The sequence below is a fragment of the Lethenteron reissneri genome, chromosome 12 (assembly GCF_015708825.2).
Source record: "Lethenteron reissneri isolate LAM-NWPU_2019-01 chromosome 12, ASM1570882v1, whole genome shotgun sequence".
NCBI classification, from domain to species: Eukaryota; Metazoa; Chordata; class Hyperoartia; order Petromyzontiformes; family Petromyzontidae; genus Lethenteron; species Lethenteron reissneri.
This window is the reverse complement of record NC_083790.1, coordinates 13,331-41,240: the sequence shown is the minus strand read 5'-3', so window position 1 is coordinate 41,240 and position 27,910 is coordinate 13,331. Positions and strand designations below refer to the sequence as shown.

The 27,910-nt window shown below is 53.6% G+C and overlaps 2 protein-coding genes across 3 annotated transcripts; both read left to right on the top strand.

The window, feature by feature from the left end:
* Positions 1 to 15,367, top strand: LOC133341678 (kinesin-associated protein 3-like). Of its 2 annotated transcripts, XM_061550270.1 has the most exons (21): positions 32 to 135; positions 208 to 240; positions 1,284 to 1,415; positions 2,585 to 2,736; positions 3,734 to 3,789; positions 4,630 to 4,771; positions 5,113 to 5,212; positions 5,713 to 5,837; positions 7,204 to 7,302; positions 8,075 to 8,253; positions 8,606 to 8,768; positions 9,020 to 9,120; positions 9,546 to 9,654; positions 10,092 to 10,204; positions 11,571 to 11,736; positions 11,997 to 12,125; positions 12,788 to 12,886; positions 13,173 to 13,258; positions 13,432 to 13,606; positions 14,034 to 14,115; positions 14,208 to 15,367. In XM_061550270.1, exons 2-21 carry the CDS (start codon positions 209 to 211, stop codon positions 14,320 to 14,322), a joined length of 2,355 nt encoding a protein of 784 aa, XP_061406254.1. In that variant the 5' UTR covers positions 32 to 135; position 208; the 3' UTR covers positions 14,323 to 15,367. The 2 variants fall into 2 exon arrangements, with proteins under 2 accessions (XP_061406253.1, XP_061406254.1); XM_061550269.1 differs by having other exon boundaries at positions 1 to 240.
* Positions 15,368 to 17,341: 1,974 nt separating this feature from the next.
* Positions 17,342 to 26,984, top strand: LOC133341629 (rab GTPase-activating protein 1-like; the record flags this gene model as incomplete). Its single annotated transcript, XM_061550222.1, has 5 exons — positions 17,342 to 17,465; positions 24,412 to 24,568; positions 25,197 to 25,494; positions 25,746 to 25,920; positions 26,803 to 26,984. Coding segments are annotated over exons 2-5 (781 nt in total), but the record flags the coding sequence as incomplete, so codon positions are not given.
* Positions 26,985 to 27,910: the final 926 nt, after the last annotated feature.

Sequence of the window (27,910 nt, the reverse complement as noted above, 5' to 3'; positions counted from 1 at the left end):
GGGGCCTTGCTCAGCGGCCCTAGCGACGGCGCGCGGTGGCCCCTCCACTCTCCCCGCGTCCCTCTGCGAGGCGCACTGCGACAACAACAGCCGCGACAACAACAACAGCCGCGACAACAACAACAGCCGCGACAACAACAACAGCCGCGACAACAACAACAGCCGCGACAACAACAACAGCCGCGACAACAACAACAGCCGCGACAAGATGCAGGCCGAGGACGCGCGATATCTCAAGCGGTACGCGAGCCGGCCGCCAGGCCCGACCGGGAGCCTCGGTCTCGCCTAAGCGCCCTGCCCCGAGAGGCGCCCCCTCGTAGGCCGGAGCGGTGGTCCGTTGGCAAGGGGGCCGGCCCCGTAGATATTTTTTTGATTTATTTTTAGTTTATTTTAATGAGCACGGCGTTGTATTTCGTGTCGTGCACGGCCATTGCTTTATTTCGAATAATACATCAAGCTAATTTGAAATCGTGACTGTACACGTTGCGTGTATATAGTTCGTGTTCATGCAAACGCCGCAACGGCCACGACCGACCAAGGTCGTGAAGCGTCAAGCCGCGCGCGGAGTGGTGGTGGGCCCTCATCCAGCAGTGGATTGGCAATGGTGCTGTACTACGGGCCACAGATACCGAGGGGCTATGCCTCGGTTAGCAGCAGTTTGTCATACCTCACGTCCATGTACACAGCCCTTTGTCAATACACTGCTGAATGACGGCCTTCCCCAGTACAGCGAGTCCCCAACGCCTTACGGGGCGTGGGGGTTATTTGACCATACTTCACCACGCTGGTCAGTGCGGGTTGGTGAAAGCAAGTGAGTATAGAGAATGATGAGCTCTACAACAATGGGGTTGCTACCTGAGGCGTAGCGAAGGGCAGTTTGTAACCCCACCAGGAACCCGAGAGATTCAGTTCAGCATAATTATTGCTGATCGTTGTACAGTGGGATGGCAACGCATTATGGAGGCCTTCATCCAGCAGTGGATCAAGAATGATTGAAAACAATGCGGAGCATATTCTGTTGTCAAAGGCGCGGAGGTGGGGGCGCTGTGCGGAGGGAGTTGACAATGTACAGCAGATATGTTTACAGCATAGCTCGGGAAGAAGATATTGATTGATCCCTACGATGATGTGTCATGTGCTCTCCCCACTCTCCCCTTTCCCACCCCTCTCCGCCCTCACTCTCTACCCCCCCCTCTCTCCCGTCTCTCTTTCCGCTCTCCTCTCTCTCAACCTGCTCCTCCCTCGATCCCCCTGCTCCCCCCCCGCCTCACCAACACCGGCAGGAAGATAAAGGGAGGAAACATCGATGTGCACCCGACGGAGAAGGCTCTGATCGTGCACTATGAGGTGGAGGCCACGATCCTGGGCGAGTTGGGAGACCCCATGCTGGGAGAGCGCAAGGAGTGTCAGAAAGTGTGAGTCCCTGTCTGGCTCGCTGGCTCTCTCTCCCTCTCTGGCTCGCTGGCTCTCTCTCCCTGTCTGGCTCGCTGGCTCTCTCTCCCTGTCTGGCTCGCTGGTTCTCTCTCCCTGTCTGGCTCTCTCTCCCTGTCTGGCTCGCTGGCTCTCTCTCCCTGTCTGGCTCTCTCTTCCTGTCTGGCTCGCTGGCTCTCCCTGTCTGGCTCGCTGGCTCTCTCTCCCTGTCTGGCTCGCTGGCTCTCTCTCCCTGTCTGGCTCTCTCTGCCTGTCTGGCTCGCTGGCTCTCCCTGTCTGGCTCGCTGGCTCTCTCTCCCTGTCTGGCTCGCTGGCTCTCCCTGTCTGGCTCGCTGGCTCTCTCTCCTGTCTGGCTCGCTGGCTCTCTCTCCCTGTCTGGCTCTCTCTCCTTGTCTGGCTCTCTCTCCTTGTCTGGCTCTCTCTGCCTGTCTGGCTCGCTGGCTCTCTCTCCCTGTCTGGCTCGCTGGCTCTCTCTCTCCCTGTCTGGCTCTCTCTCCCTGTCTGGCTCGCTGGCTCTCTCTCCCTGTCTGGCTCTCTCTCCTTGTCTGGCTCTCTCTCCTTGTCTGGCTCTCTCTGCCTGTCTGGCTCGCTGGCTCTCTCTCCCTGTCTGGCTCGCTGGCTCTCTCTGTCTGGCTCGCTGGCTCTCTCTCCCTGTCTGGCTCGCTGGCTCTCTCTCCCTGTCTGGCTCGCTGGCTCTCTCTCCCTGTCTGGCTCGCTGGCTCTCTCCCTGTCTGGCTCGCTGGCTCTCTCTGTCTGGCTCGCTGGCTCTCTCTCCCTGTCTGGCTGTCTCTCCCTGTCTGGCTCTCTCTCCCTGTCTGGCTCGCTGGCTCTCTTTCCCTGTCTGGCTGTCTCTCCCTGTCTGGCTGTCTCTCCCTGTCTGGCTCTCTCTCCCTGTCTGGCTCGCTGGCTCTCGCTCCCTGTCTGGCTCGCTGGCTCTCTCTCCCTGTCTGGCTCGCTGGCTCTCGCTCCCTGTCTGGCTCGCTGGCTCTCTCCCTGTCTGGCTCGCTGGCTCTCCCTGTCCGTGCAACACGCGGCTGTGCAAAACGTTGCGCTGCGCTGGAGAACACGCACCGTATATGCCCTGCGAAGAGGAGTGCTAGTCGGTCGAATATTTGGTCCCCGCTTCTCCTCCGCCCGTTCCCTGCCCGCGCAGGATCCGTCTGAAGAGCCTGAACGCAAACACGGACGTGGCGACGCTGGCACGCAAGGTGCTGGAGGAGTGCCGCCTCATTCCACCCGCGCGGCTGCCCGAGGTGGAGCAGCTGCTGTACTACCTGCAGAACCGCCGCGACGTCTCCTCCGCAGGTGAGCGCGCTCGCACGCAGATGGGATGCAAGATTCGGGCTGGCTCTGTTTTTCCTTCTTCCGCTTCTTCCCCTCCTCCTCTTCTCCTTTGACCTCTTTTTAACCAGGAATAACGAGGTCCTTTCAACGACTGAGCGAGGCGCTAACATCAAGCCCGTGCTTGCTGCTGGCTTGAAAATGTTACTCCATCTTGATTTGAAGCGTATTATTCTTTCTTCTACCTACGTGACTTTACCGAAAGAACCAAAGAGTAATATTACTCCAGTAGAATATTACTCCAGTACTCGACGAGTTGCCGGGCAGTTGTGGCGTGCGTCTGTACTGCAGCACTGTGGAGGCGGCAAACGTTGTTGGATTACGCACAAATGTTGCCAAACTCCCAACTAGTGGCCGTCAAGGTGGTGCCATACCCAAGCTCGCCAGTAAATCTGGACTCCTAAATGAAACTATAAACTAAATGTAACTTTTTTATTGAACCAGGTAAAGCCCACTGAGCTGTATAGCTCCTTCAGAAGCGACCTGGCCACACATTATAGCTCAATCAAGTAGTTTATCATGTGGAAATTTATAGCAGCCAAATACTTGTATAATCTGTCACGTCTGTATGGGATCATGCGTTGCCCCCTCACACACGTCGGTTTTCTCCTAATGCTCTAGTTTCCTTTCACACTTAAACACTAATCATTCATTGGCTGAATACATCTTAATTTACGCGCCTCTGTGTGTTGCGGATTACGCAGAGCAGTGTGTGATGTAGTTCCATAGGTGACGCTGCTATATAAACACTCAATTTTATAAATATTTTTTAAGATGCTTGCAGTAAAGAATATATATATCATTTGCGGTGACGTTTAGAAGCAGTAGGCCTCATGTAGCCATGGACAATATAAAATGAAGGTGCTAAGCGGTGTGAAATGAAGGCGCGGGTCTCCACCCCTGGTGGAATGCATTGGCGCGTTATATCGTTTTTTTGTGATATCGTTTCTTTTCGCTTCAGAGAAGGAGAAGGTTTCGAGCAAACCCAAAGACCCACCACCGTTTGAAGGCAGCGAGGTGAGCGTGTGGAGTGACTGTGGAATGGTTCGTTTCCGTGGCGATTTGAGGGATTGTTACGATTCACAAGTCGCATTAAAACTCCATTACTGGTTGTTTGTATTGCCTGTCTCATATGTTGTCTGACCTCGTTTGTACTGTGTCATGGGTATCACCGGTCTCGCATGCTTTGCCTGTCGTAATTTGTCGATCTCGCTTGTATTGTCTGTCTTGTGTGTTCTCTGTATCCAGCTTGCACTCTCTGTCTTGTTTGTACTGCCTGCCCATGTGTTCCGTCTCGTGTGTATTGTCCATCACGTGTGTTCTTTCCCGTGTCACTCTTTCCATTAGCCTCACGTTGACACGCATGTGCACGGTCGCTGGCTTGGGGAGGCTACGCCGTCAGCAGGAGGCAGTGCAGCAAAATACATTGTTGTACTGAATTATCCTCCCAACGTCTATCCTCATTCCAGAAACATTCACATATCATTTCCAGAAATCGTGAATAACTTCCCACGTGTGCACAATTCAACTCGTGCAGCGGTAGCGCGTTCGCCACTTTCTCAGAGGTTCACCGTTTGAATCGAGCGGCCGCCCTGGTTATTACTAAGTGCGTTTTCACCAAAACATGCGCGTGCCGCAAGGTTCACAGTAGACGTTCAAGGTCCTGTGACGTCACGGTCCGAATTATATTTTAAAGTTATACTGCATATTACTCAATTAAAATACACGTAACAATCATCGCCCCCTACTGCAAAAACTTGGCAGGACCCTCGTGAAAAAGTCTTGAGAATCAGTGAGGCCTTCCTGCTTTGAAACAATAACTGTAAACTCTCCCGCGCACGTGCCCCTGCGGGCCAGACGGACGAGGTGGCAAATCTGAACGAGGTGGACCAGTATGTAGAGCTGCTGTACGAGGACATCCCTGAGAAGGTGCGCAGCTCGGCGCTCATCCTGCAGCTCGCACGCAACCCCGACAACCTGGACGAGCTGCAGCAGAACGGTGCGGCCCCCACTCGCCCAACTCACGTAGCTCGCCCAACTCACGTAGCTCGCCCAACAACTCACCTGACTCACCCAACTCACCTGACTCACCCAACTCACCTGACTCACCCAACTCACCTGACTCACCCAACTCACCTGACTCACCCAACTCACCTGACTCACCCAACTCACCTGACTCACCCAACTCACCTGACTCACCCAACTCACGTAGCTCACCCAACTCACCTGGCTGTGGCTCTGCCCCTGTCTCCGTGTCTCCGCTCGTGTCTCTGCGTATCTCTGCCCCCCGTCTCTCTGTCTTTGTTCTGACCTGTGCTCACTCGTGGCTGCTCACGGCAGAGACGGCGCTGGGCGCGCTGGCTCGCGTGCTGCGAGAGGACTGGAAGAGGAGCGTGGAGCTCTCCACCAACATCGTCTACATCTTCTTCTGCTTCTCCAGGTCGGTTACAACCAACCTGCGCCCCCCACCCCCTTCCTCCACATCACACAGAGCGATCACACGTCCATGCCTCTATCCAATGCAGTGTTAGTGACACATTTGAATAACTGCTCTTTCGAAATAATATAAAGCAAAACTCCTTCCTAGTTTGAATGTAAATGCTGCGTGTGTGTAACCAGAGCCTGTGGAGAGGCAGCGTTTTAGTGGTTAGCACGCTGCGCTACGAACCCGACCATCTGAGTTCGATACCCGCTCACGGCCACCAACACCGACGACGACTATCTGAACCAGTCCTGAGCTTCCCGTAGGTAAACTCAATCTCAAATGAGTACTTGGTGCAATGTGTAAACTTTGCCACTCGGGAGACAAAGGCGGCCGGGGTTGGTGTTGGCCACACCGCCCCCTCGTGTCCCGTGCCGGCCTTCACAGGTGCTTGTGGATAGCACTTGCCCCAACAGTCTGTTAAGGCTATATGGGGATCTTTGGATTTGTTGTCTCAGCTTTTCCCAGTTCCACGGACTCATCACTCACTACAAGATCGGAGCGCTCTGCATGACCATCATCGACCACGAGCTCAAGCGCTTCCACCTTTGGAACGAGGAGCTCAACAAGAAGCGCAAAGTGGATATCCTTGCGCCGGGGATCACTGCCTCTCGCCACGCATCGGGATGTGGCTCCCGAGATGCGTGTGTGCGTGTGTGCGTGTGTGCGTGCACGTCAACTCGCCACGCGTATGTTGGTGAACGCGCTGGACACCCTTGCAAGCGAGATGTCCCATTTAACATGTAGCAGGCGTTCACAGCCACCGTTATGATTCATTACAAAATTTTGAGTTAGACCACGTAATTGATCTGGCAAAATATATATGATAGGATCTCCTTTGCCAGTACCAAAATATGACAATAGGTTTTTCCCCTTTTTTCTGGCAACAAAACAGGTGCTACGATGTCAAAACACCAAACTGAAACCTTTTACAAGGAATTATGTCTGCATTAGCCACAATGCTTGTGGTCAGAATGCAAACAAAAGGCTATGCCTTTTGGCGTCTTCTGGTCTAACACCGTTTGAGATGCGGCTCAAAAGAAAGCTGTCTCTGAGTTTCAAGAACAATGCATTTATTATCAGAGTACGTTTTTGTTGTTGAGTGGTGGAGGATTCCCAATGACTCTTAATTATTACGTCTCTCTCACATCATTTATGGATCCAGGATCAAGGGATTTTCCACGTGAAACATTTATGTGCTCTCCTAGAAGACCGTATGGCTGATGGGATGTGTACAACATACTTTAGCTTGATAATTGTTTTTTTTACCCTTCTATCTGGCAACAAAACTGACACCTTTTTTACGAGGAGTCATGGTTGCATAGACCACAATACCTGCAGTCATAATGCAAACAAAAAACATAACTCTGATAATGAATGCACTATCCTTGAAGTTGATTGGTCCACACCCGAGACAGCTTTCCTTAGAGCCTAGTCTCAGGTGTCAGTTTTCTTGCCAGATAAAAGGGTAAAGGGTAAAACCAATTATCATGTTTTTTTTTACTGGCAAATGAGGTACCAATGGTATACTTTAGCTTGTTTTATGTGAAGGGACGGATGTGTGAAAGAGGCGTGTTGCCTGATTATTTATATTCTCCACAACTGTGTGATTCATAATTGTGTCTATAATAGAATTTTGTGTTAAACTAGGACCCATATCTCAGAGAGGGTTGTTGCCTATAACATCTGGAACTGCACCAGCATTGTATCAAGCAAACTCGACTGACTGATGAGACACTGATTGTCAAAACCGTTTCAAAGTTTGCTTGTATTGAATCAATACTGCTGAAGTTGTAGCTGTAGAGTGAATCACTGGGCAGATTGACATGAGGGGGCTGGAACTCGTGTCCCACTCCTCCCTGCCGAGTGAGAGCGGTGGCTTCAGCCGAGCGAGAATCCTCCTCCAAGGGGGCACCGTTGCACCGTGTTGACCTTAACGTCTCGTCCACCCGAGGACGACCCGGAGAACGACTCGCTGAGGAAGGACTACGAGAAGAACCTGAAAAAGTACCAGGGGCTGGTGGCCAAGCAGGAGCAGCTGCTCAGGGGTACACCGTCCCCACCCCGTCACGTGTGTCCCCACTCCCCACCGCGTGGATGAGTGGCAGTTGCGCGGTGGGTGGATGCCGGAGACTGGGCACGTAACGAGTAAGCGATTCCGTCGACCAAATTGAGCCAAAATCAATCTCCCTGCTCTCGTCACATGGCACCGAATCACATGGGTGATAATTAATGGTTTATAATGTATGATAATTACATGAACATTATAGATGTATGTACGTGTAGAGGCAGTGCGCCGACTGGCGCCCATAAGGGCTAATTACGGGTGGGAGAACAGTAAAGGAACAACAGGAGAGAGTACGCACGCGAGCGACCACAAGGGGGGATACCTAGGCCAAGCGTCAAATGTATGTTGAACTTCTTTCACACCGTATGTAGCCAAGCGTGCTAATCAGGTGCGGGGGCTTATTGATCAAACGAGATGGAACAAAAGAGGGAGCGCAGACAAGGCAAATGGTAGCCGGGCGGTGGTGGCTACGCACGTGGCCTGTAACACAGCACTGTGGAGTCGAGGGTTGGTGGATCACCGCTCGAATATTGTGAAACTGCCTTCCTGTGGGCGTCGGGGAGGAGCCATACCCGGACTCGCCACAAGAATGTGCGTAGTGGTGTGTGACTGCATGTGTGACGGTGCGTGATGTCGTGTGACGGTGTGTGACGGTGCGTGACTGCACGCGTGATGGTGCGTGATGTCGCGTGATGGTGTGTGATGGTGCGTGACGGTGTGTGATGGTGCGTGGCCGCCCGTGACCACTGCAGTTGGATTCTATTTGCTGCTAAACCTGGCGGAGGACACCCGCACAGAGCTGAAGATGCGCAACAAGAACATCGTCCACATGCTGGTGCGGGCGCTCGACCGGGACAATCCGGAGCTGCTCGTCATCCTCTGCTCCTTCCTCAAGAAGCTCAGCATCTTCATCGAAAACAAGAACGACATGGTGAGGCCAACAACGGATTTAGGGGGAGCCCGGGAGTGTGTTCGTGGCGGGGGCGGGGAGGGACAAACGGGACGTTTGTCTCCGAGACAGAGAGTATGAAAGGATGATTCGGTGGCACAGGAAACCACAGCCAAGTGGTGAAGGCAGCCAGAACCGGCGCCAACCATTGCCCAAGCTCTGTGGCCCTATGTTGGTATGTTTGGCCACTACCGAGATAGGGTGCTACTCCGGGTGATTTGGTCGTGTCGGGGTTGGGCCTTGTAGTGCTTGGATGGGCGACCGCCGGCATGTGCGGGGCTACGTGGCGGGCAGCAGGACGTCGTGCTATCAAAAATGTGTTGTGCTGCACTAGGCCGAGCTAGGCGTGGTGGAGAAGCTGACGCGACTGGTGCCGTGCGCTCACGAGGACCTCCTCAACATCACACTGCGTCTGCTCTTCAACCTCTCCTTCGACAGCGGCCTGCGGGCCAAGATGGTGCAGGCCGGACTCCTACCCAAGCTCTCCGACCTGATCGGTGTGGCTGCCCATTTCCACGAGAGTCCTCACACTGTTCCTAATTTCCTAGTTGATCTTCCTGTGTGTCAGGCAGACTGGTAGAGTTCACCACCGCAACGTTCAGGCTGACTGTCCAGCGTGTGCTGCAGACTGAAAGGCTGCACAGCAATGAACCTAAAAGGGAGAGAGTTTTCAATCAATGCGGCGGGCTTGGGGAGGAGGCCTTCATCCAGCAGTGGATTTACCGTGGCTGTGGTGTTTTGACTGCAGGCAGCGAGACTCACCGGCAGACCGTGCTGCGTCTGCTGTACCACCTGAGCATCGACGACCGCACCAAGGCCACCTTCTCCTTCACGGGCTGCGTCCCGCAGGTGCCGCCGCGCTCCCGGCCTCTTCCCCTCTTGCTCTCTGCTGCGCCGCTTGCGGACGGGATTTGCTTGGCTCTCCTCTAGCTCGTGACCACTGCAGCGTGAGGTCAGCCCCACTCTATGTTGTTACGGTAGATGCTGCAGGTTTGCTGTAAGCCCTCATGTAACAATGTTAATAATAATGTCGACTTGTAACTCACTGCTACCACACAGTCAAAACAGATGAGGGCCACATTTTTGCCATACTGCATCCTGGTGAGACAGGGTATGGCCACTTCCTCTCGGCCCATGGGAAGAGTTCCTCAATATTCGTGTGATCCACCAACCCATGCTGCCTCCGCAGTAGTGGACGACAGGCCAGGTGCATAGCCACCAGGTGCATGGCCACCAGCGTAACGGATTCTCTGTCTCTCGATGTGTCCGTGCAGCTGATGAAGATGCTGTACGACTTCGCGGAGGAGCGCGTGGACAGGGAGCTCATCTCGCTCTGCATCAACATCGCGGCCAACAAGAGGAACGCACAGCTCATCTGCGAGGGTGAGGCGGACCCGACGACCAGGGGCCAGCTCCACGCCCCCACACGCAGCAGCAAAGTCAGGCCACACAGGGAGGCAGCGCAGTGTTGGAAACCTGTGCCACAAAGCAAGAAGGCCCTGGGTTCGATTCCCAACTTGGGCGTGTTTCTCTATGGAGTGTGTATGTTCTCCCCACGTTCTACAGAGTGTGAGTAAGTGTGTGAGAGGAGTTTGTGTGTGTAATCTGATCGGTATTCACCAAACATCTCGATACTGAATAGGTTGCCTGCAAATTACTAAATTGGGATTACACAAGCAGCAATATCATCCCCTACTGCGAAAACCTGGCAAGACCCTCCCATTGAGTCTTGAGACTCAACGAGACGTCCCTGCATCAACAAAAGATGCTGTTATTGTTCTGATTTTTGCTTAATGATGGCGGTGATCCGTATCTCACAGGGAATGGCCTGAAGATGCTGATGAAGAGGGCGCTGAAGTTCAGGGACCCCATGCTGATGAAGATGATTCGTAACATCTCACAGCACGATGGGCCCACCAAGCACATCTTCCTGGTACGCGCAGCCCCCTTACGGACCGGGACAGTGGGGAGGGAGTTCAGACTCTGGGGGCAGGGTCATGGACTTTATCAGTTTCTTTGTTAATCAATAATCAATCCTCATCGTTAAACAATGACTACTATCATCAGCTGCATCTCTCCTGCTTACTCCATTGTCCCACTCAAAAAGGCTTGGCTGTCACGTATTCTTTGGGACAGCAGGGTGGCACAGTGGCGACACTCGCACCTCACAGCGATAATTTCTGGGTTCGATTCGGGTGCCTTTCTGTCTGGAGTTTGTATATTCTCCCCCTGCTCTGCATGGGCTTTCTTCAGCTTTCCTGGTTTCCTCCCACAGTTAGAAAACACACACAGTGTAACTGTTGTTGGCCAAAACATCCCAGTGCTGAAAGATTACCAGCAAATCACTCAATTGGGATCACGCACAGCAGCAGCAGCATCGCCCACTACTGCGGAAACGAGTCTTGTGACTCCTGGGTAGACAAGCGGAATCGTAACAACAAATGCTAAAGTCACAGTGAATTCCCTCTCAAGTGAGGATGCGGCAGTGCTCATCTCTGTGGCCCGAAGCCCCGGGTCCTTCAGTGTGTGGCGTGTGGTGCAAATGTGACCTGGGAAGGCTCTTGGAATGGCCTGCCAAGCTTAGCCCCAGCTGACAGACATGGTTCACCGAGACGAAGAGAGATACGGATTAGTGAGGTGGAGAGATGAACAAGAGAGCTGGAGGCAAGAGATGCTAATTCGTGGTCACATGTACAGATGTTATGACGTCAAGATGCAATGCGACGTCTGTACACAGACGTGTGACGTCACGTGGCTCGCCAGCGCACACTCATTGTATTCAACACGTTCGTGAGTAACTCTGGCCTCAAACAGAACACAAAATGTTTATAAAGTAGTCGAATTTTCAGGCATTGGCCCTCCGCATATCACAAATATGCTGTAACCTTTTTACGTGTTCTTATTAAAATATAGTTAAATGGCCTTGGTGTAAATTCGCCCTAACCATAAACAAATGTTACATGCCCCCAAGCATGTATAAGTTTTCTCCAGGCACTCCTTTTCTCCCACATCTGTAAAAGCTTGTTGATGGAGTTGGCCAAACATTCCAGTGTCGGGTCAAAGAGTAAAGGCAACTGTTGGTAACTCCGGTTCTGCCTGATGCCTTTACCATGTATGGTTTCCCGTGCCTTTGAATAATTCTCTCTTTCATTCTCTTCCTCTGGCTCTCTGAGAGTGAATCAAAATCCACGTGTGTTGCTCGTTGGGGTATATATTTGTGGATTGTGACCATATCTGCACCTTGCGAAGGAATCGCTTTAGTGAGTGCCGTGCCGGCACGGACGATTGATGTCGCGCAGGACTTTGTGGGGGACCTGGCGGGGCAGGTGCGCTCCAACGGGGAAGAGGAGTTCGTGCTGGAGGTGGTGGGGACCCTGGCCAACCTGACCATCCCGGACCTGGACTTCGAGCTGCTCGCCACCGAGTACCAGCTGCTGCCCTTCCTACACGAGAAGCTGCGGCCCGGTAGAGCACAGAGACAAAGGTCACCTACATAGCCTCTGATAGACTGCTGCGGCAGGTGCTGTCAGTGAGCGCTTTATTTGAGCCGGAACGGCACACAGAGGGGGGGGTGGGGGTGGGTGGCCAACACCACGCCCAATGTTGATTTCCGATGTTCTTTACAGTACTTGGACATTACCCACGTCATGCTAGCACGGTAGATCGGCGGTAGCTAATGTGATGAGGGCGCCGACGCGGTGTGAGACGGTGCCGTTGCGTCGCAGGCGGCGGCGCGGAGGACGACATGGTGCTGGAGGCCGTGATCCTGACGGGAACCCTGGCCACGGACGACGCGTGCGCCACTCTGCTCGCCAAGGCCGGCATCGTCCCTCTGCTTATCGACCTCCTCAACGGTGATGATATAATTTAGCGGGCAACTCGCTGCCTTCCTCTCCGTGTCTGTCCTTCCCCGTGAATGTTTTTAAAGTATTTCTTACGCATTCCATCAGCCACGCAGCCTTTTGGGAGTTGCATCATTTCGGCAGCATTGGTTTTGACGCAAGCAAAATTCTGGATCGGTTTAGACATTTATTTTCTGATCATCAGAGTCGGGCTCACTTGAACCATTGCTGGTGAACTGCGGATCCTCTGTCTTAGATATGGGTCCTAGTTCTATGCGATGCTGTGAAGAATATAAGAAATTTGATACATAAGCAGATGATCAGTCAGGAGTCCAGTTCAGAAGTGTGAGGAAATGAGAGAGAAATCTTGTGTCCTACAACATGGTTGTAGCCAGTAGGGACAGCAGGAAAAGTCAATCTAGTATAACGATGCCCTGACATTAGCAGAGGTGCTAACGTGTGGAGTTCATGAGAATAATGACCATAGTAGTAGTAGGGATAAAAGACTAACAAGGGAGCGATGCTTTTTGTCGTGATGGTTGTAATGTTGATGGTGGTTGTGGTGCTTTGTGCTATGATGGAGATGATGATAGTTTGTGATGTGGTGATGGTGGATGTGATGGTTTGTGCTGTGGCGGTGATGTTGGTGGTGGTTCCCGTGTGTGTTGGTGCAGCCAAGCAAGAGGACGATGAGATGGTGTGCCAGATCATTTACGTCTTCCACCAGATGATCTTCCACCAGGCCACTCGAGATGTTATCGTCAAGGAGACGCGTATCCTTGGAAACAATTCTGCTTCATCATTGCACACTGCTCCTGCTCACTGCCTTTAAATAATAATAATAATTTAGTACGTTTGTTATTCATACCATCAATTTCCTCCGCTTGCTGTGGGCAATGAGCAAGGCGGTGATTGTTGCTCCACGCTCGGTCCGTGGGACGGCACACCAGCATGTTGATGGTGGGTGGGTGGGTAGGTGGGCGGGCAGGCGGGCGGGCAGGTGGGCGGACGGGCGGGTGGGCGGGCGAGTGTGGCTCCTTGACGGTGGTATTCCACCAGAGGCGCCGGCGTACCTCATCGACCTGATGCACGACAAGAACGCGGAGATCCGAAAAGTGTGCGACAGCACCCTGGACATCATCGCAGTGAGCGTCGCACCGACCGATCGACCGACCGCTCGCTCACTCATTCACTCGCTCGCTCGCTCACTCATTAACTCGCTCACTTATTCACTCGCTCACTCATTCACTCGCTCACTTATTCACTCCCTCTCTCACTCACTTCCGTAAACTAACCCCCGGTCGTGCCGCGTGCTCAGGAATACGACGAGTCGTGGGCGCGCAAGATCCAGAGCGAGAAGTTCCGGTGGCACAACTCTCAGTGGCTGGAGATGGTGGAGAACCAGCAGGGGGATGACGGAGAGGGCTTCCCCTACGGAGACACCCCCATGGAGCCCTACCTGTACGACCGGGCGCCGCTCCTCTACTCCACAGGTGAGTGCCGCCCTCCCGCACGCAGCCCGACCGGCGTGCGGCCACGTGCACACGCAACCTGCAGTGCGGTGAGTTGTCAGGGCTTGCACCATGGCGATTCTAGCGCGGTCTTCTACATTCTGTTAGGTCCTGGACCTCCCCAAGGTAAACTTGGCCTCAAATGTGTACCTGGTTCTGCGTGTAAACATTGGCACTGGGGAGACAAAAGCAGCCGGGTGTGATGTTAGCCACACAACCTCCTTGTGAGTCGCACCGGCATTAAAAGGCGCTCACTCGCAGCACTTACCCCAATAGTCTGTTAAGGGTACACTGGGGTCTTTGTAAATGCAGCACGTTTGTGGTGTGTATGATTGGTAAGTATGGACTGGTGTGTGTTGTATGGACTGGTGTGTGTTGTGGCATTTCTGTGTTGTGGCGTGCGCGTCAGATGGGTTGCTGGCCCCAGACGGCGTGGTGAGCCCCTCCTACCTGGAAGACTACCGACTTCCCAATGGGGACTCTGCCAGCAGGTGAGTTCATTGGTGGCATGCAGTCGTGTTTCTTGACAAGTGAGTTGTGTACATTGGCAGTGCTCGGTGGTAACGATCGGCCCTGTGTGTAGTTTGATGCTGGACGGCCTGGGAATGCCTGCACGACCCACGACGGCGTACGGTTACCGTGCCGACGAGGGCGCCACCGCCTCCTCCTCCTTTCACTACGGCTACGACGCCAACTAAGGACCGGAGCTTGTTGCTATAGCGCCCATCTTGCAGCCGGCACAACACCCGCACACCACTCTCTCACGACGCCCAGCCACAGCACACTGCACACACCTTGCCCATGCGCTGTGCGCGCCACTGTCCCAAGGCACCCTGCGCTTGCACCCTGCACTTGCACCCTGCACGCCACTCTCAGAACACCCTCGCCCTTGGCTGACAGAACCATGCTTGTTCGAGCTCATACATGAGGCACCCAATAGCATTCACCTGCTCCTAAATACCTGCGACACAAGCCCCCAGTCTCCCGTGGCTGAGGGACCGGCCCCCACACCTGGTCGTGTCACACGGGCATTTATTGATGTGCATTCTACTGTGACGCGGCATCATGACGTCGACCTGTCCGCTCTGCTGTGCGGCATATCTCGTGGTATACATCCACAAGACAGTCCAGGAATTGACACTTGTGTACGGGTGGTAGGAATTTAATTGGACCGAGATCTGGCGATGTGTTGAAACGTTATTGTAGTAAACTGCACATTTTTTAATAATCCACCTAGTGTTGACTGAAAAATATGTCCAGGTATGGTCTCCAGTGGAAAAGGTGACATACCGTGTGTCGCTGGGCAGTGTGAGTTGAAGGCGGGGAGCAGAATAAGTAGCGTACAACGGATTTCGCTGCATGTAGCCCCGCAGCAGCCTAGAGCAGGGGTCGGCAACCTACGGCTCTGGAGCCGCATGCGGCTCTTTACGGGCTGCTTCTTGACGATGAGTACGTATGTACAGTATGTACTCAGATGCATTGCGGCTCTTGAAATACTGAATTTTGTACCGAATTGGAAAGAAATGGCTCTTCTTGTTATTTTGGTTGCCGACCCCTGGCCTAGAGCAACCTGCTTGCAAGGTGGCCGCCCATCCCAGCACTATCCTGGCTCCTGTGAGCTGTTTAAACGGTACTTAACGTCGCGCTGTAGAGTGTACTAGCAAATGATTGAGAACGCTAACTTAAATAAATATGTATATGTCGGTTGTGAATTATTAAAGGCGATTGTATGAAGTGGAACCAGTTTGTGGCAGTGTCTGTTTTGTGAAAACTGAGTGAACTGCTGCTGTGGAGGAGGCGGGAAGCTTCACCTGGTGAGGATGAGCTTCTACCCATATCGCAGCAAATCAAGAAATGTAGAGAAATTACAGAAAAGTGTTTTAACACCCGGGACTACTACACAGAAACCCAAGAATCCCTCTCCCACAGAAACCCAAGAATCCCTCTCCCATAGAAACCCAAGAATCCCTCTCACACAGAAACCCAAGAATCCCTCTCCCACAGAAACCCAAGAATCCCTCTCCCATAGAAACCCAAGAATCCCTCTCCCACAGAAACCCAAGAATCCCTCTCCCATAGAAACCCAAGAATCTCTCTCCCACAGAAACCCAAGAATCTCTCTCCCACAGAAACCCAAGAATCCCTCTCCCATAGAAACCCAAGAATCCCTCTCCCACAGAAACCCAAGAATCCCTCTCCCATAGAAACCCAAGAATCTCTCTCCCACAGAAACCCAAGAATCCCTCTCCCATAGAAACCCAAGAATCCCTCTCCCATAGAAACCCAAGAATCTCTCTCCCACAGAAACCCAAGAATCCCTCTCCCACAGAAACCCAAGAATCCCTCTCCCACAGAAACCCAAGAATCCCTCTCCCATAGAAACCCAAGAATCTCTCTCCCACAGAAACCCAAGAATCCCTCTCCCATAGAAACCCAAGAATCCCTCTCCCATAGAAACCCAAGAATCTCTCTCCCACAGAAACCCAAGAATCCCTCTCCCACAGAAACCCAAGAATCCCTCTCCCACAGAAACCCAAGAATCCCTCTCCCACAGAAACCCAAGAATCCCTCTCCCACAGAAACCCAAGAATCCCTCTCCCATAGAAACCCAAGAATCCCTCTCCCACAGAAACCCAAGAATCTCTCTCCCATAGAAACCCAAGAATCCCTCTCCCACAGAAACCCAAGAATCTCTCTCCCATAGAAACCCAAGAATCCCTCTCCCATAGAAACCCAAGAATCCCTCTCCCACAGAAACCCAAGAATCTCTCTCCCATAGAAACCCAAGAATCCCTCTCCCACAGAAACCCAAGAATCCCTCTCCCACAGAAACCCAAGAATCTCTCTCCCATAGAAACCCAAGAATCCCTCTCCCATAGAAACCCAAGAATCCCTCTCCCATAGAAACCCAAGAATCCCTCTCCCACAGAAACCCAAGAATCTCTCTCCCATAGAAACCCAAGAATCTCTCTCCCACAGAAACCCAAGAATCCCTCTCCCATAGAAACCCAAGAATCCCTCTCCCATAGAAACCCAAGAATCTCTCTCCCACAGAAACCCAAGAATCCCTCTCCCATAGAAACCCAAGAATCCCTCTCCCACAGAAACCCAAGAATCCCTCTCCCACAGAAACCCAAGAATCCCTCTCCCACAGAAACCCAAGAATCCCTCTCCCATAGAAACCCAAGAATCCCTCTCCCACAGAAACCCAAGAATCCCTCTCACACAGAAACCCAAGAATCCCTCTCCCACAGAAACCCAAGAATCCCTCTCCCATAGAAACCCAAGAATCCCTCTCCCATAGAAACCCAAGAATCCCTCTCCCACAGAAACCCAAGAATCTCTCTCCCATAGAAACCCAAGAATCCCTCTCCCACAGAAACCCAAGAATCCCTCTCCCATAGAAACCCAAGAATCCCTCTCCCACAGAAACCCAAGAATCCCTCTCCCATAGAAACCCAAGAATCCCTCTCCCATAGAAACCCAAGAATCCCTCTCCCACAGAAACCCAAGAATCTCTCTCCCATAGAAACCCAAGAATCCCTCTCCCATAGAAACCCAAGAATCCCTCTCCCATAGAAACCCAAGAATCCCTCTCCCACAGAAACCCAAGAATCTCTCTCCCATAGAAACCCAAGAATCCCTCTCCCATAGAAACCCAAGAATCCCTCTCCCATAGAAACCCAAGAATCCCTCTCCCATAGAAACCCAAGAATCTTGGCGCGCACTGCGCATGCGCCTCGGAAGTAAAACTTGGCTGTGCAGGAGCGCGGCCTCGGGACCTGGGACCCGGGACCAGGACTCGGCCGCCACCGCCGCCACCAGCAGCAGCGCCGCGCAGGTAGACGGGGACCCCTCGGGGGACCCGCCCGCACGGACCCCTCGGGGGACCCGCCCGGACCCCGCCACCCACCCAGCGCCTCCTCGCCCCGCTCCGCCTCGCGAACAGAACCGCGCTCCGGTGGCGAGGTCCGAGCGACGAGACCCCGAGCGGGACCCCCATGGCGACGCGATCTTGCCCAGAGGCGGAGCGGGGAGCAGCGGGGAGCTGCGGGGGGAGGGGGGGGGCAGGGGCCGAGACGCGTTGCGATTCCCTCGCTCCGTCTCCACGCGCAGGCCGCCCCACGGAGCTCCGCGAGGGGCCAAGGCCCCACGACGGAGCCCGGCCCCGGGACCGAGGGCTGAGTGTCCCCCCTGAAAGGGGATGAGGGGCTCGAGGGGGGTAGGGGACCCTGTGGATCGAGGGGGTGGGTTTAGGGGGGTAGGGAGTCGGGGATCTGTCACCCCCTCTGCCTCCCTGGCTCCCCTCGCTCGGCCGCAGAAGTGGAGGGAGTTGGGGTCTCATTTAAAGGGACAATGGCAGCAACAGCATCAACAACAACAACAACCACCACAGAATAGAGTCCCGCAATAACACAAACAGCATGAACACTACACGAGTAGCATGAACACTACACGAGTAGCATGAACACAACACGAGAAGCATGAACACTACACGAGCAGCATGAACACAACACGAGTAGCATGAACACAACACGAGTAGCATGAACACAACACGAGCAGCATGAACACTACACGAGCAGCATGAACACAACACGAGCAGCATGAACACAACACGAGTAGCATGAACACAACACGAGCAGCATGAACACAACACGAGCAGCATGAACACAACACGAGCAGCATGAACACAACACGAGCAGCATGAACAACACGAGTAGCATGAACACAACACGAGTAGCATGAACACAACACGAGCAGCATGAACACAACACGAGTAGCATGAACACTACACGAGTAGCATGAACACTACACGAGCAGCATGAACACTACACGAGCAGCATGAACACAACACGAGTAGCATGAACACAACACGAGCAGCATGAACACTACACGAGAAGCATGAACACAACACGAGCAGCATGAACACTACACGAGAAGCATGAACACTACACGAGCAGCATGAACACAACACGAGCAGCATGAACACAACACGAGCAGCATGAACACTACACGAGCAGCATGAACACCACACGAGTAGCATGAACACAACACGAGCAGCATGAACACTACACGAGCAGCATGAACACAACACGAGCAGCATGAACACTACACGAGCAGCATGAACACTACACGAGCAGCATGAACACAACACGAGCAGCATGAACACTACACGAGAAGCATGAACACAACACGAGCAGCATGAACACTACACGAGCAGCATGAACACTACACGAGCAGCATGAACACTACACGAGAAGCATGAACACAACACGAGCAGCATGAACACAACACGAGCAGCATGAACACAACACGAGCAGCATGAACACAACACGAGCAGCATGAACACTACACGAGCAGCATGAACACTACACGAGCAGCATGAACACTACACGAGCAGCATGAACACTACACGAGCAGCATGAACACTACACGAGCAGCATGAACACACACGAGCAGCATGAACACTACACGAGCAGCATGAACACTACACGAGCAGCATGAACACAACACGAGCAGCATGAACACTACACGAGCAGCATGAACACAACACGAGCAGCATGAACACTACACGAGCAGCATGAACACTACACGAGCAGCATGAACACTACACGAGCAGCATGAACACTACACGAGCAGCATGAACACTACACGAGCAGCATGAACACTACACGAGCAGCATGAACACTACACGAGCAGCATGAACACTACACGAGCAGCATGAACACTACACGAGCAGCATGAACACTACACGAGCAGCATGAACACTACACGAGCAGCATGAACCTACCCAGCATGAACACTACACGAGCAGCATGAACACTACACGAGCAGCATGAACACTACACGAGCAGCATGAACACTACACGAGCAGCATGAACACTACACGAGCAGCATGAACACAACACGAGAAGCATGAACACTACACGAGCAGCATGAACACTACACGAGCAGCATGAACACAACACGAGAAGCATGAACACTACACGAGCAGCATGAACACTACACGAGCAGCATGAACACTACACGAGCAGCATGAACACTACACGAGCAGCATGAACACTACACGAGCAGCATGAACACTACACGAGCAGCATGAACACTACACGAGCAGCATGAACACTACACGAGCAGCATGAACACAACACGAGAAGCATGAACACTACACGAGCAGCATGAACACTACACGAGCAGCATGAACACTACACGAGTAGCATGAACACAACACGAGCAGCATGAACACTACACGAGTAGCATGAACACAACACGAGCAGCATGAACACAACACGAGCAGCATGAACACAACACGAGTAGCATGAACACAACACGAGCAGCATGAACACAACACGAGCAGCATGAACACAACACGAGCAGCATGAACACAACACGAGCAGCATGAACACAACACGAGTAGCATGAACACAACACGAGCAGCATGAACACTACACGAGCAGCATGAACACAACACGAGTAGCATGAACACAACACGAGCAGCATGAACACAACACGAGTAGCATGAACACAACACGAGCAGCATGAACACAACACGAGCAGCATGAACACTACACGAGCAGCATGAACACAACACGAGCAGCATGAACACAACACGAGTAGCATGAACACAACACGAGCAGCATGAACACCACACGAGTAGCATGAACACAACACGAGCAGCATGAACACTACACGAGAAGCATGAACACTACACGAGAAGCATGAACACTACACGAGAAGCATGAACACAACACGAGTAGCATGAACACAACACGAGCAGCATGAACACAACACGAGCAGCATGAACACAACACGAGCAGCATGAACACAACACGAGCAGCATGAACACAACACGAGCAGCATGAACACAACACGAGTAGCATGAACACAACACGAGCAGCATGAACACCACACGAGTAGCATGAACACAACACGAGCAGCATGAACACTACACGAGAAGCATGAACACAACACGAGCAGCATGAACACAACACGAGCAGCATGAACACAACACGAGCAGCATGAACACAACACGAGCAGCATGAACACAACACGAGCAGCATGAACACAACACGAGCAGCATGAACACAACACGAGCAGCATGAACACAACACGAGCAGCATGAACACTACACGAGCAGCATGAACACTACACGAGTAGCATGAACACAACACGAGCAGCATGAACACTACACGAGCAGCATGAACACTACACGAGCAGCATGAACACTACACGAGCAGCATGAACACAACACGAGTAGCATGAACACAACACGAGCAGCATGAACACAACACGAGTAGCATGAACACAACACGAGCAGCATGAACACAACACGAGCAGCATGAACACTACACGAGCAGCATGAACACAACACGAGCAGCATGAACACAACACGAGTAGCATGAACACAACACGAGCAGCATGAACACCACACGAGCAGCATGAACACAACACGAGCAGCATGAACACTACACGAGAAGCATGAACACTACACGAGAAGCATGAACACAACACGAGTAGCATGAACACAACACGAGCAGCATGAACACAACACGAGCAGCATGAACACAACACGAGCAGCATGAACACAACACGAGCAGCATGAACACAACACGAGCAGCATGAACACAACACGAGCAGCATGAACACAACACGAGCAGCATGAACACCACACGAGCAGCATTAACACAACACGAGCAGCATGAACACTACACGAGAAGCATGAACACAACACGAGCAGCATGAACACAACACGAGCAGCATGAACACAACACGAGCAGCATGAACACAACACGAGCAGCATGAACACAACACGAGCAGCATGAACACAACACGAGCAGCATGAACACAACACGAGCAGCATGAACACAACACGAGCAGCATGAACACTACACGAGCAGCATGAACACTACACGAGTAGCATGAACACAACACGAGCAGCATGAACACAACACGAGCAGCATGAACACTACACGAGCAGCATGAACACTACACGAGCAGCATGAACACAACACGAGCAGCATGAACACAACACGAGCAGCATGAACACAACACGAGTAGCATGAACACAACACGAGCAGCATGAACACTACACGAGCAGCATGAACACAACACGAGCAGCATGAACACTACACGAGTAGCATGAACACTACACGAGCAGCATGAACACAACACGAGTAGCATGAACACAACACGAGTAGCATGAACACAACACGAGTAGCATGAACACAACACGAGTAGCATGAACACTACACGAGTAGCATGAACACAACACGAGTAGCATGAACACTACACGAGTAGCATGAACACAACACGAGTAGCATGAACACAACACGAGCAGCATGAACACTACACGAGCAGCATGAACACAACACGAGCAGCATGAACACAACACGAGCAGCATGAACACTACACGAGTAGCATGAACACTACACGAGCAGCATGAACACAACACGAGCAGCATGAACACAACACGAGCAGCATGAACACTACACGAGTAGCATGAACACAACACGAGCAGCATGAACACAACACGAGCAGCATGAACACAACACGAGCAGCATGAACACTACACGAGCAGCATGAACACAACACGAGTAGCATGAACACAACACGAGCAGCATGAACACTACACGAGCAGCATGAACACAACACGAGCAGCATGAACACAACACGAGCAGCATGAACACTACACGAGCAGCATGAACACAACACGAGCAGCATGAACACAACACGAGCAGCATGAACACAACACGAGAAGCATGAACACTACACGAGCAGCATGAACACAACACGAGCAGCATGAACACAACACGAGAAGCATGAACACAACACGAGAAGCATGAACACTACACGAGCAGCATGAACACAACACGAGCAGCATGAACACAACACGAGCAGCATGAACACAACACGAGCAGCATGAACACAACACGAGAAGCATGAACACAACACGAGCAGCATGAACACAACACGAGCAGCATGAACACAACACGAGCAGCATGAACACAACACGAGCAGCATGAACACTACACGAGTAGCATGAACACAACACGAGCAGCATGAACACTACACGAGAAGCATGAACACAACACGAGCAGCATGAACACAACACGAGAAGCATGAACACTACACGAGCAGCATGAACACAACACGAGCAGCATGAACACAACACGAGCAGCATGAACACTACACGAGCAGCATGAACACTACACGAGTAGCATGAACACAACACGAGCAGCATGAACACAACACGAGAAGCATGAACACAACACGAGAAGCATGAACACTACACGAGTAGCATGAACACAACACGAGCAGCATGAACACTACACGAGCAGCATGAACACAACACGAGCAGCATGAACACTACACGAGCAGCATGAACACAACACGAGAAGCATGAACACAACACGAGCAGCATGAACACAACACGAGCAGCATGAACACTACACGAGCAGCATGAACACTACACGAGTAGCATGAACACAACACGAGCAGCATGAACACAACACGAGCAGCATGAACACTACACGAGCAGCATGAACACTACACGAGTAGCATGAACACTACACGAGCAGCATGAACACAACACGAGCAGCATGAACACAACACGAGCAGCATGAACACTACACGAGCAGCATGAACACTACACGAGTAGCATGAACACAACACGAGCAGCATGAACACAACACGAGAAGCATGAACACAACACGAGCAGCATGAACACTACACGAGTAGCATGAACACAACACGAGCAGCATGAACACTACACGAGTAGCATGAACACAACACGAGAAGCATGAACACTACACGAGCAGCATGAACACAACACGAGCAGCATGAACACAACACGAGCAGCATGAACACAACACGAGAAGCATGAACACTACACGAGCAGCATGAACACAACACGAGCAGCATGAACACAACACGAGCAGCATGAACACAACACGAGAAGCATGAACACTACACGAGCAGCATGAACACAACACGAGCAGCATGAACACAACACGAGCAGCATGAACACTACACGAGCAGCATGAACACTACACGAGCAGCATGAACACTACACGAACAGCATGAACACTACACAAACAGCATGAACACTACACGAGCAGCATGAACACAACACAAACAGCATGAACACTACACGAGCAGCATGAACACTACACGAGCAGCATGAACACTACACAAACAGCATGAACACTACACGAGAAGCATGAACACTACACGAGCAGCATGAACACTACACAAACAGCATGAACACTACACGAGCAGCATGAACACTACACGAGCAGCATGAACAATGTTAGCATCACCAATATTACACTTAACACAACAACAACCAACACACTCGCAATGACATTAACACAACAACATTGTCAACACGCAGCAGCAGCATTAACACAACAACAACAACCAACACACTCGCAATGACATTAACACAACAACCACAGCCTGACGCTGCTGCTGCTGCCACTCGTTCCCACGTGTGGCACTCGCTGAGTGATTGCGGGGCATGCAGAGGAGTCGAGGTACTGGCTGGGTGGCGGTACACGCTGAGTTGTAATGGTTGTACACATTGGGCTCTGGCAATAGACTAAGGTGTACACACGAAGTTGTGATTGTGGTACACGGAGTCGTTGTTGTGCTGTCACACTCACCTCTGTCCACACTGGGTTGTGGAGGTAGTCGTGGTACACACACAGAGTTGTACGCTAAGTTGTGGTGGTTGTGTTACACACCAAGTCATGCTGTCACACTCACCTCTGCGCTGTCGACCGTGGCAGTGAGGACGGTTGCCAGGGAGACGCAGTTGCCATGGAGGAGCCCGGCTCGACGCGCAGGGCGGATGGGTCCTCGGAGTCCCTGTCGACGCTGAACAGCGACGAGTACGTGGTGGTGGCGTCCGGGCAGGCCGACGACACGGAGCGCCCAGCCCTCAAGGTGGGACGCGACCACGGCACCCAGCCGGGCGCAGGCAACGGGGTCGGCGCTAGCGGCGCATGGTGGCGATGAGCGATGGATGCTGCGGCGGTTGTGGCTGTTGTGTGGAGTAAACTTACTGTTTGGTTCCTTCGGTAAAGTCACGTAGAAAATAAAATCAAATAATAGAAAACGACGTTTCGGTTGCAAAACAAGCAACCGTCATCAGGCAAGACTGAATGATGAACACAGACACGGGAACAGCATAGGCAGACACACGTGCAGAGAGAGAGACACACAAAGACAGCACTTGTCCCGACAGCCTATTATGGCTATACAGGGGAAATTTGTGTTGTGGTTATTGCGCTGCGCTACGAATTTGACGACCCGAGTTCTATTTCCGCACATGGCTTCCAACACCAGTGACGACTATCTGAACTGGTCCTGGCCCTCCCCTAGGTCGACTCAGCCATAAATAAGTACCTGGTGCGGCGTGTGAATATCACCATTAGGGAGACAAAGGCGGCCAGGCGTCATGCTGGTCACACCGCCCTTCTCGTGTGCTGTGCCGGCCTTCACAGGTCCTCGCCAACAGCCCCAACGGTGCGTTAAATGCATCACGTGGGGATCTTTGTCTCTGTCGTGGCAGATCGTGGGCAATGGCAGTGAGCAGCAGCTCAGGCAGGTGCTGGCCGAGGTGCTCAGCGACGCCACGGACTCCTCGCCCCGCGAGGCCGGCGGCTCCCTGGAGCTGGCGCCCAGCGGCCAGGGGGACGGGGCGTCGGGCGGAGGAGGGGGAGGCGATGAGGTGGAGGTGGAGAGGGAGGCGGAGAGGGTGGGAGCAGATTTGATGGAGGAGGTGGAGAGCGAGACCAGCACCCCGATGGTCAGCCCTGTGGCGACCCCCACCACCCCCGACATTGACCCCTGGCAGCTGGGGGCTGGAGGTACCCACACCACACTCACCGTGTCACTCGCCTCGGTTGGGTGATTGTGGTGCTCGCGAGCAGGTGTTGATGGTGTTTGGTTCTCGTAAGTGCTACGCTGGTAAGTGTGTACGGAACTAGATTGTGCTTTCCGTGATTATTCTTCGTGTGTGTGTGTGGTTTCACTGAGTGTGCGGTTCCAGTGAGATAGTGTAGTTCCACTGTGAGAGTGTGATGGCAGCGATTGAGTGAGTGTGTGTGTGGGTGGCCAGGCAAGGAGGAGGAGAACGTGCAGTTCAGCAAGCTCACGTACCTGGGCTCGGCGTCGGTGAACGCCCCACGCAGTGAGACGGAGGCGCTGCGCATGATGGCGCTGCTCCGCGAGCAGTGCCAGGTGCCCATCGATGTGACGCTGTGCGTCCCCAACACGGCCGAGGGCTCCGTCAGGTGGGCCCTCCCCTCCCAACCCTCCCTCCCTCTCAGGATCTCTGTGCCTCCCTCTCTACCCATCCACCTCCTCGCCACCTCTTCGTCGCCATCACCTCACTCGGCTCCTCGCACGATCCCAACGCTCCACTCCACCGCTCTCACCCCACCACCTCGCGATAACAACTCTCGTCTCACCTGTTTCCTGTCGCCCACCGTCCCTACTCTGCTGCCACCTCCGTCTCTGTGGTCCGTGTTTCGTCAGTGATTGATGAGTCCGCCTCTCGAAGTTTGGAGCCAAAGTTGCATTTTAAATTGCGTGCCGGTGTGCATGTGCTGCGCGTGTGCTGCGTGTGTGTGTGTGTGCTGCATGTGGGTGTGTGCTGCATGGAGAGCTTGGTGCAATGGTGAGCACGCTGCGCTATGAACCTGGCGACTTGAGTTTCAATTCCCGCTCATGGCCAATATCAGGAAAGATTACCTGATACGGTCCTGGGCCACCCACCCCCTCGTGTGCCGTGCCGGCCCTCACAGGTGCTACTCTGTATTTCCCATAAATCTGCATTTCCCATAAATATGCTAAATTCCTCTTGATATGCAAATCCTTTTGTCAAGGCGCTCTTCGCCCCTCCATCCCAGCTTAAATAGTCGCTCCAAGCCTGCGGCTTGTCATTCAGACTCTGTCTCCTCGACAGACCTGTTCTCCACCTGAGGACGGATACTTGCGTTGTGGCCGAAACGTCGTGAGAATTATTTTATTATGTTTTATTTTTATTATTTTATTATTTCCATTCTACGTGACTTTACCGAAAGAATCAAGAAGGTGCTACTCGCTAACAGCACTTGCCCCAATGGTCTGTTAAGGGTACACAGGGGATGTTTGTTCCACGTGCGGCACCGCAGGCTGCTGGACCCGCACACGGGCGTGGAGATCTCCAGCTTCCCCATCTACAAGATCCTGTTCTGTGCCCGCGGCCACGATGGCACCGGCGAGAGCGACTGCTTCGCCTTCACCGAGAGCCAGTGCCGCGCCGAGTTCTTCCGCATCCACGTCTTCCGCTGCGAGATCCGCGAAGCCGTGAGCGGTGCCCCCGTCGCCCCCTCCACCCCCTCCCACCGCCCCCTCCATCCCCTCCCACCACCCCCTCCATCCCCTCCCACCGCCCCCTCCACCCCCTCCCACCACCCCCTCCATCCCCTCCCACCACCCCCTCCATCGCCTCCCACCACCCCCCCTCCATCCCCTCCCACCGCCCCCTCCATCCCCTCCCACCACCCCCTCCATCCCCTCCCACCACCCCCTCCACCCCCTCCCACCACCCCCTCCATCCCCTCCCACCACCCCCTCCATCCCCTCCCACCGCCCCCTCCACCCCCTCCCACCGCCCCCTCCATCGCCTCCCACCGCCCCCTCCATCCCCTCCCACCACCCCTCCATCCCCTCCCACCACCCCCTCCATCCCCTCCCACCGCCCCCTCCACCCCTCCCACCGCCCCCTCCATCCCCTCCCACCGCCCCCTCCATCCCCTCCACCACCCCCTCCATCCCCTCCCACCACCCGCTCCATCCCCTCCCACCACCCCCTCCATCCCCTCCCACCACCCCCCTCCATCCCCTCCTACCACCCCCTCCATCCCCTCCCACCGCCCCCTCCACCCCCTCCCACCCGGCCCCCTCCATACCCTCCCCCCAGCCCTTCCATCCCTCCCACCGCCCCCTCCACCCTCCCCCCCCTCCTCCCCTCCCACCCGCCCCCTCCATCCCCTCCCACCGCCCCCTCCATCCCCCCCCACCGTCCCCCTCACACCCCCTCCCACCAGCCCCCCTCCATCCCCTCCCACCACCCCCCTCCATCCCCTCCACCGCCCCCATCCATCCCCATTCCCACCGCCCCCTCCATCCCCTCCCACCGCCCCATCCATCCCCTCCCACCGCCCCCTCCATCCCCTCCCACACCCCCTCCATCCCCTCCCACCGCCCCCTCCATCCCCTCCCACCCACTCCATCCCT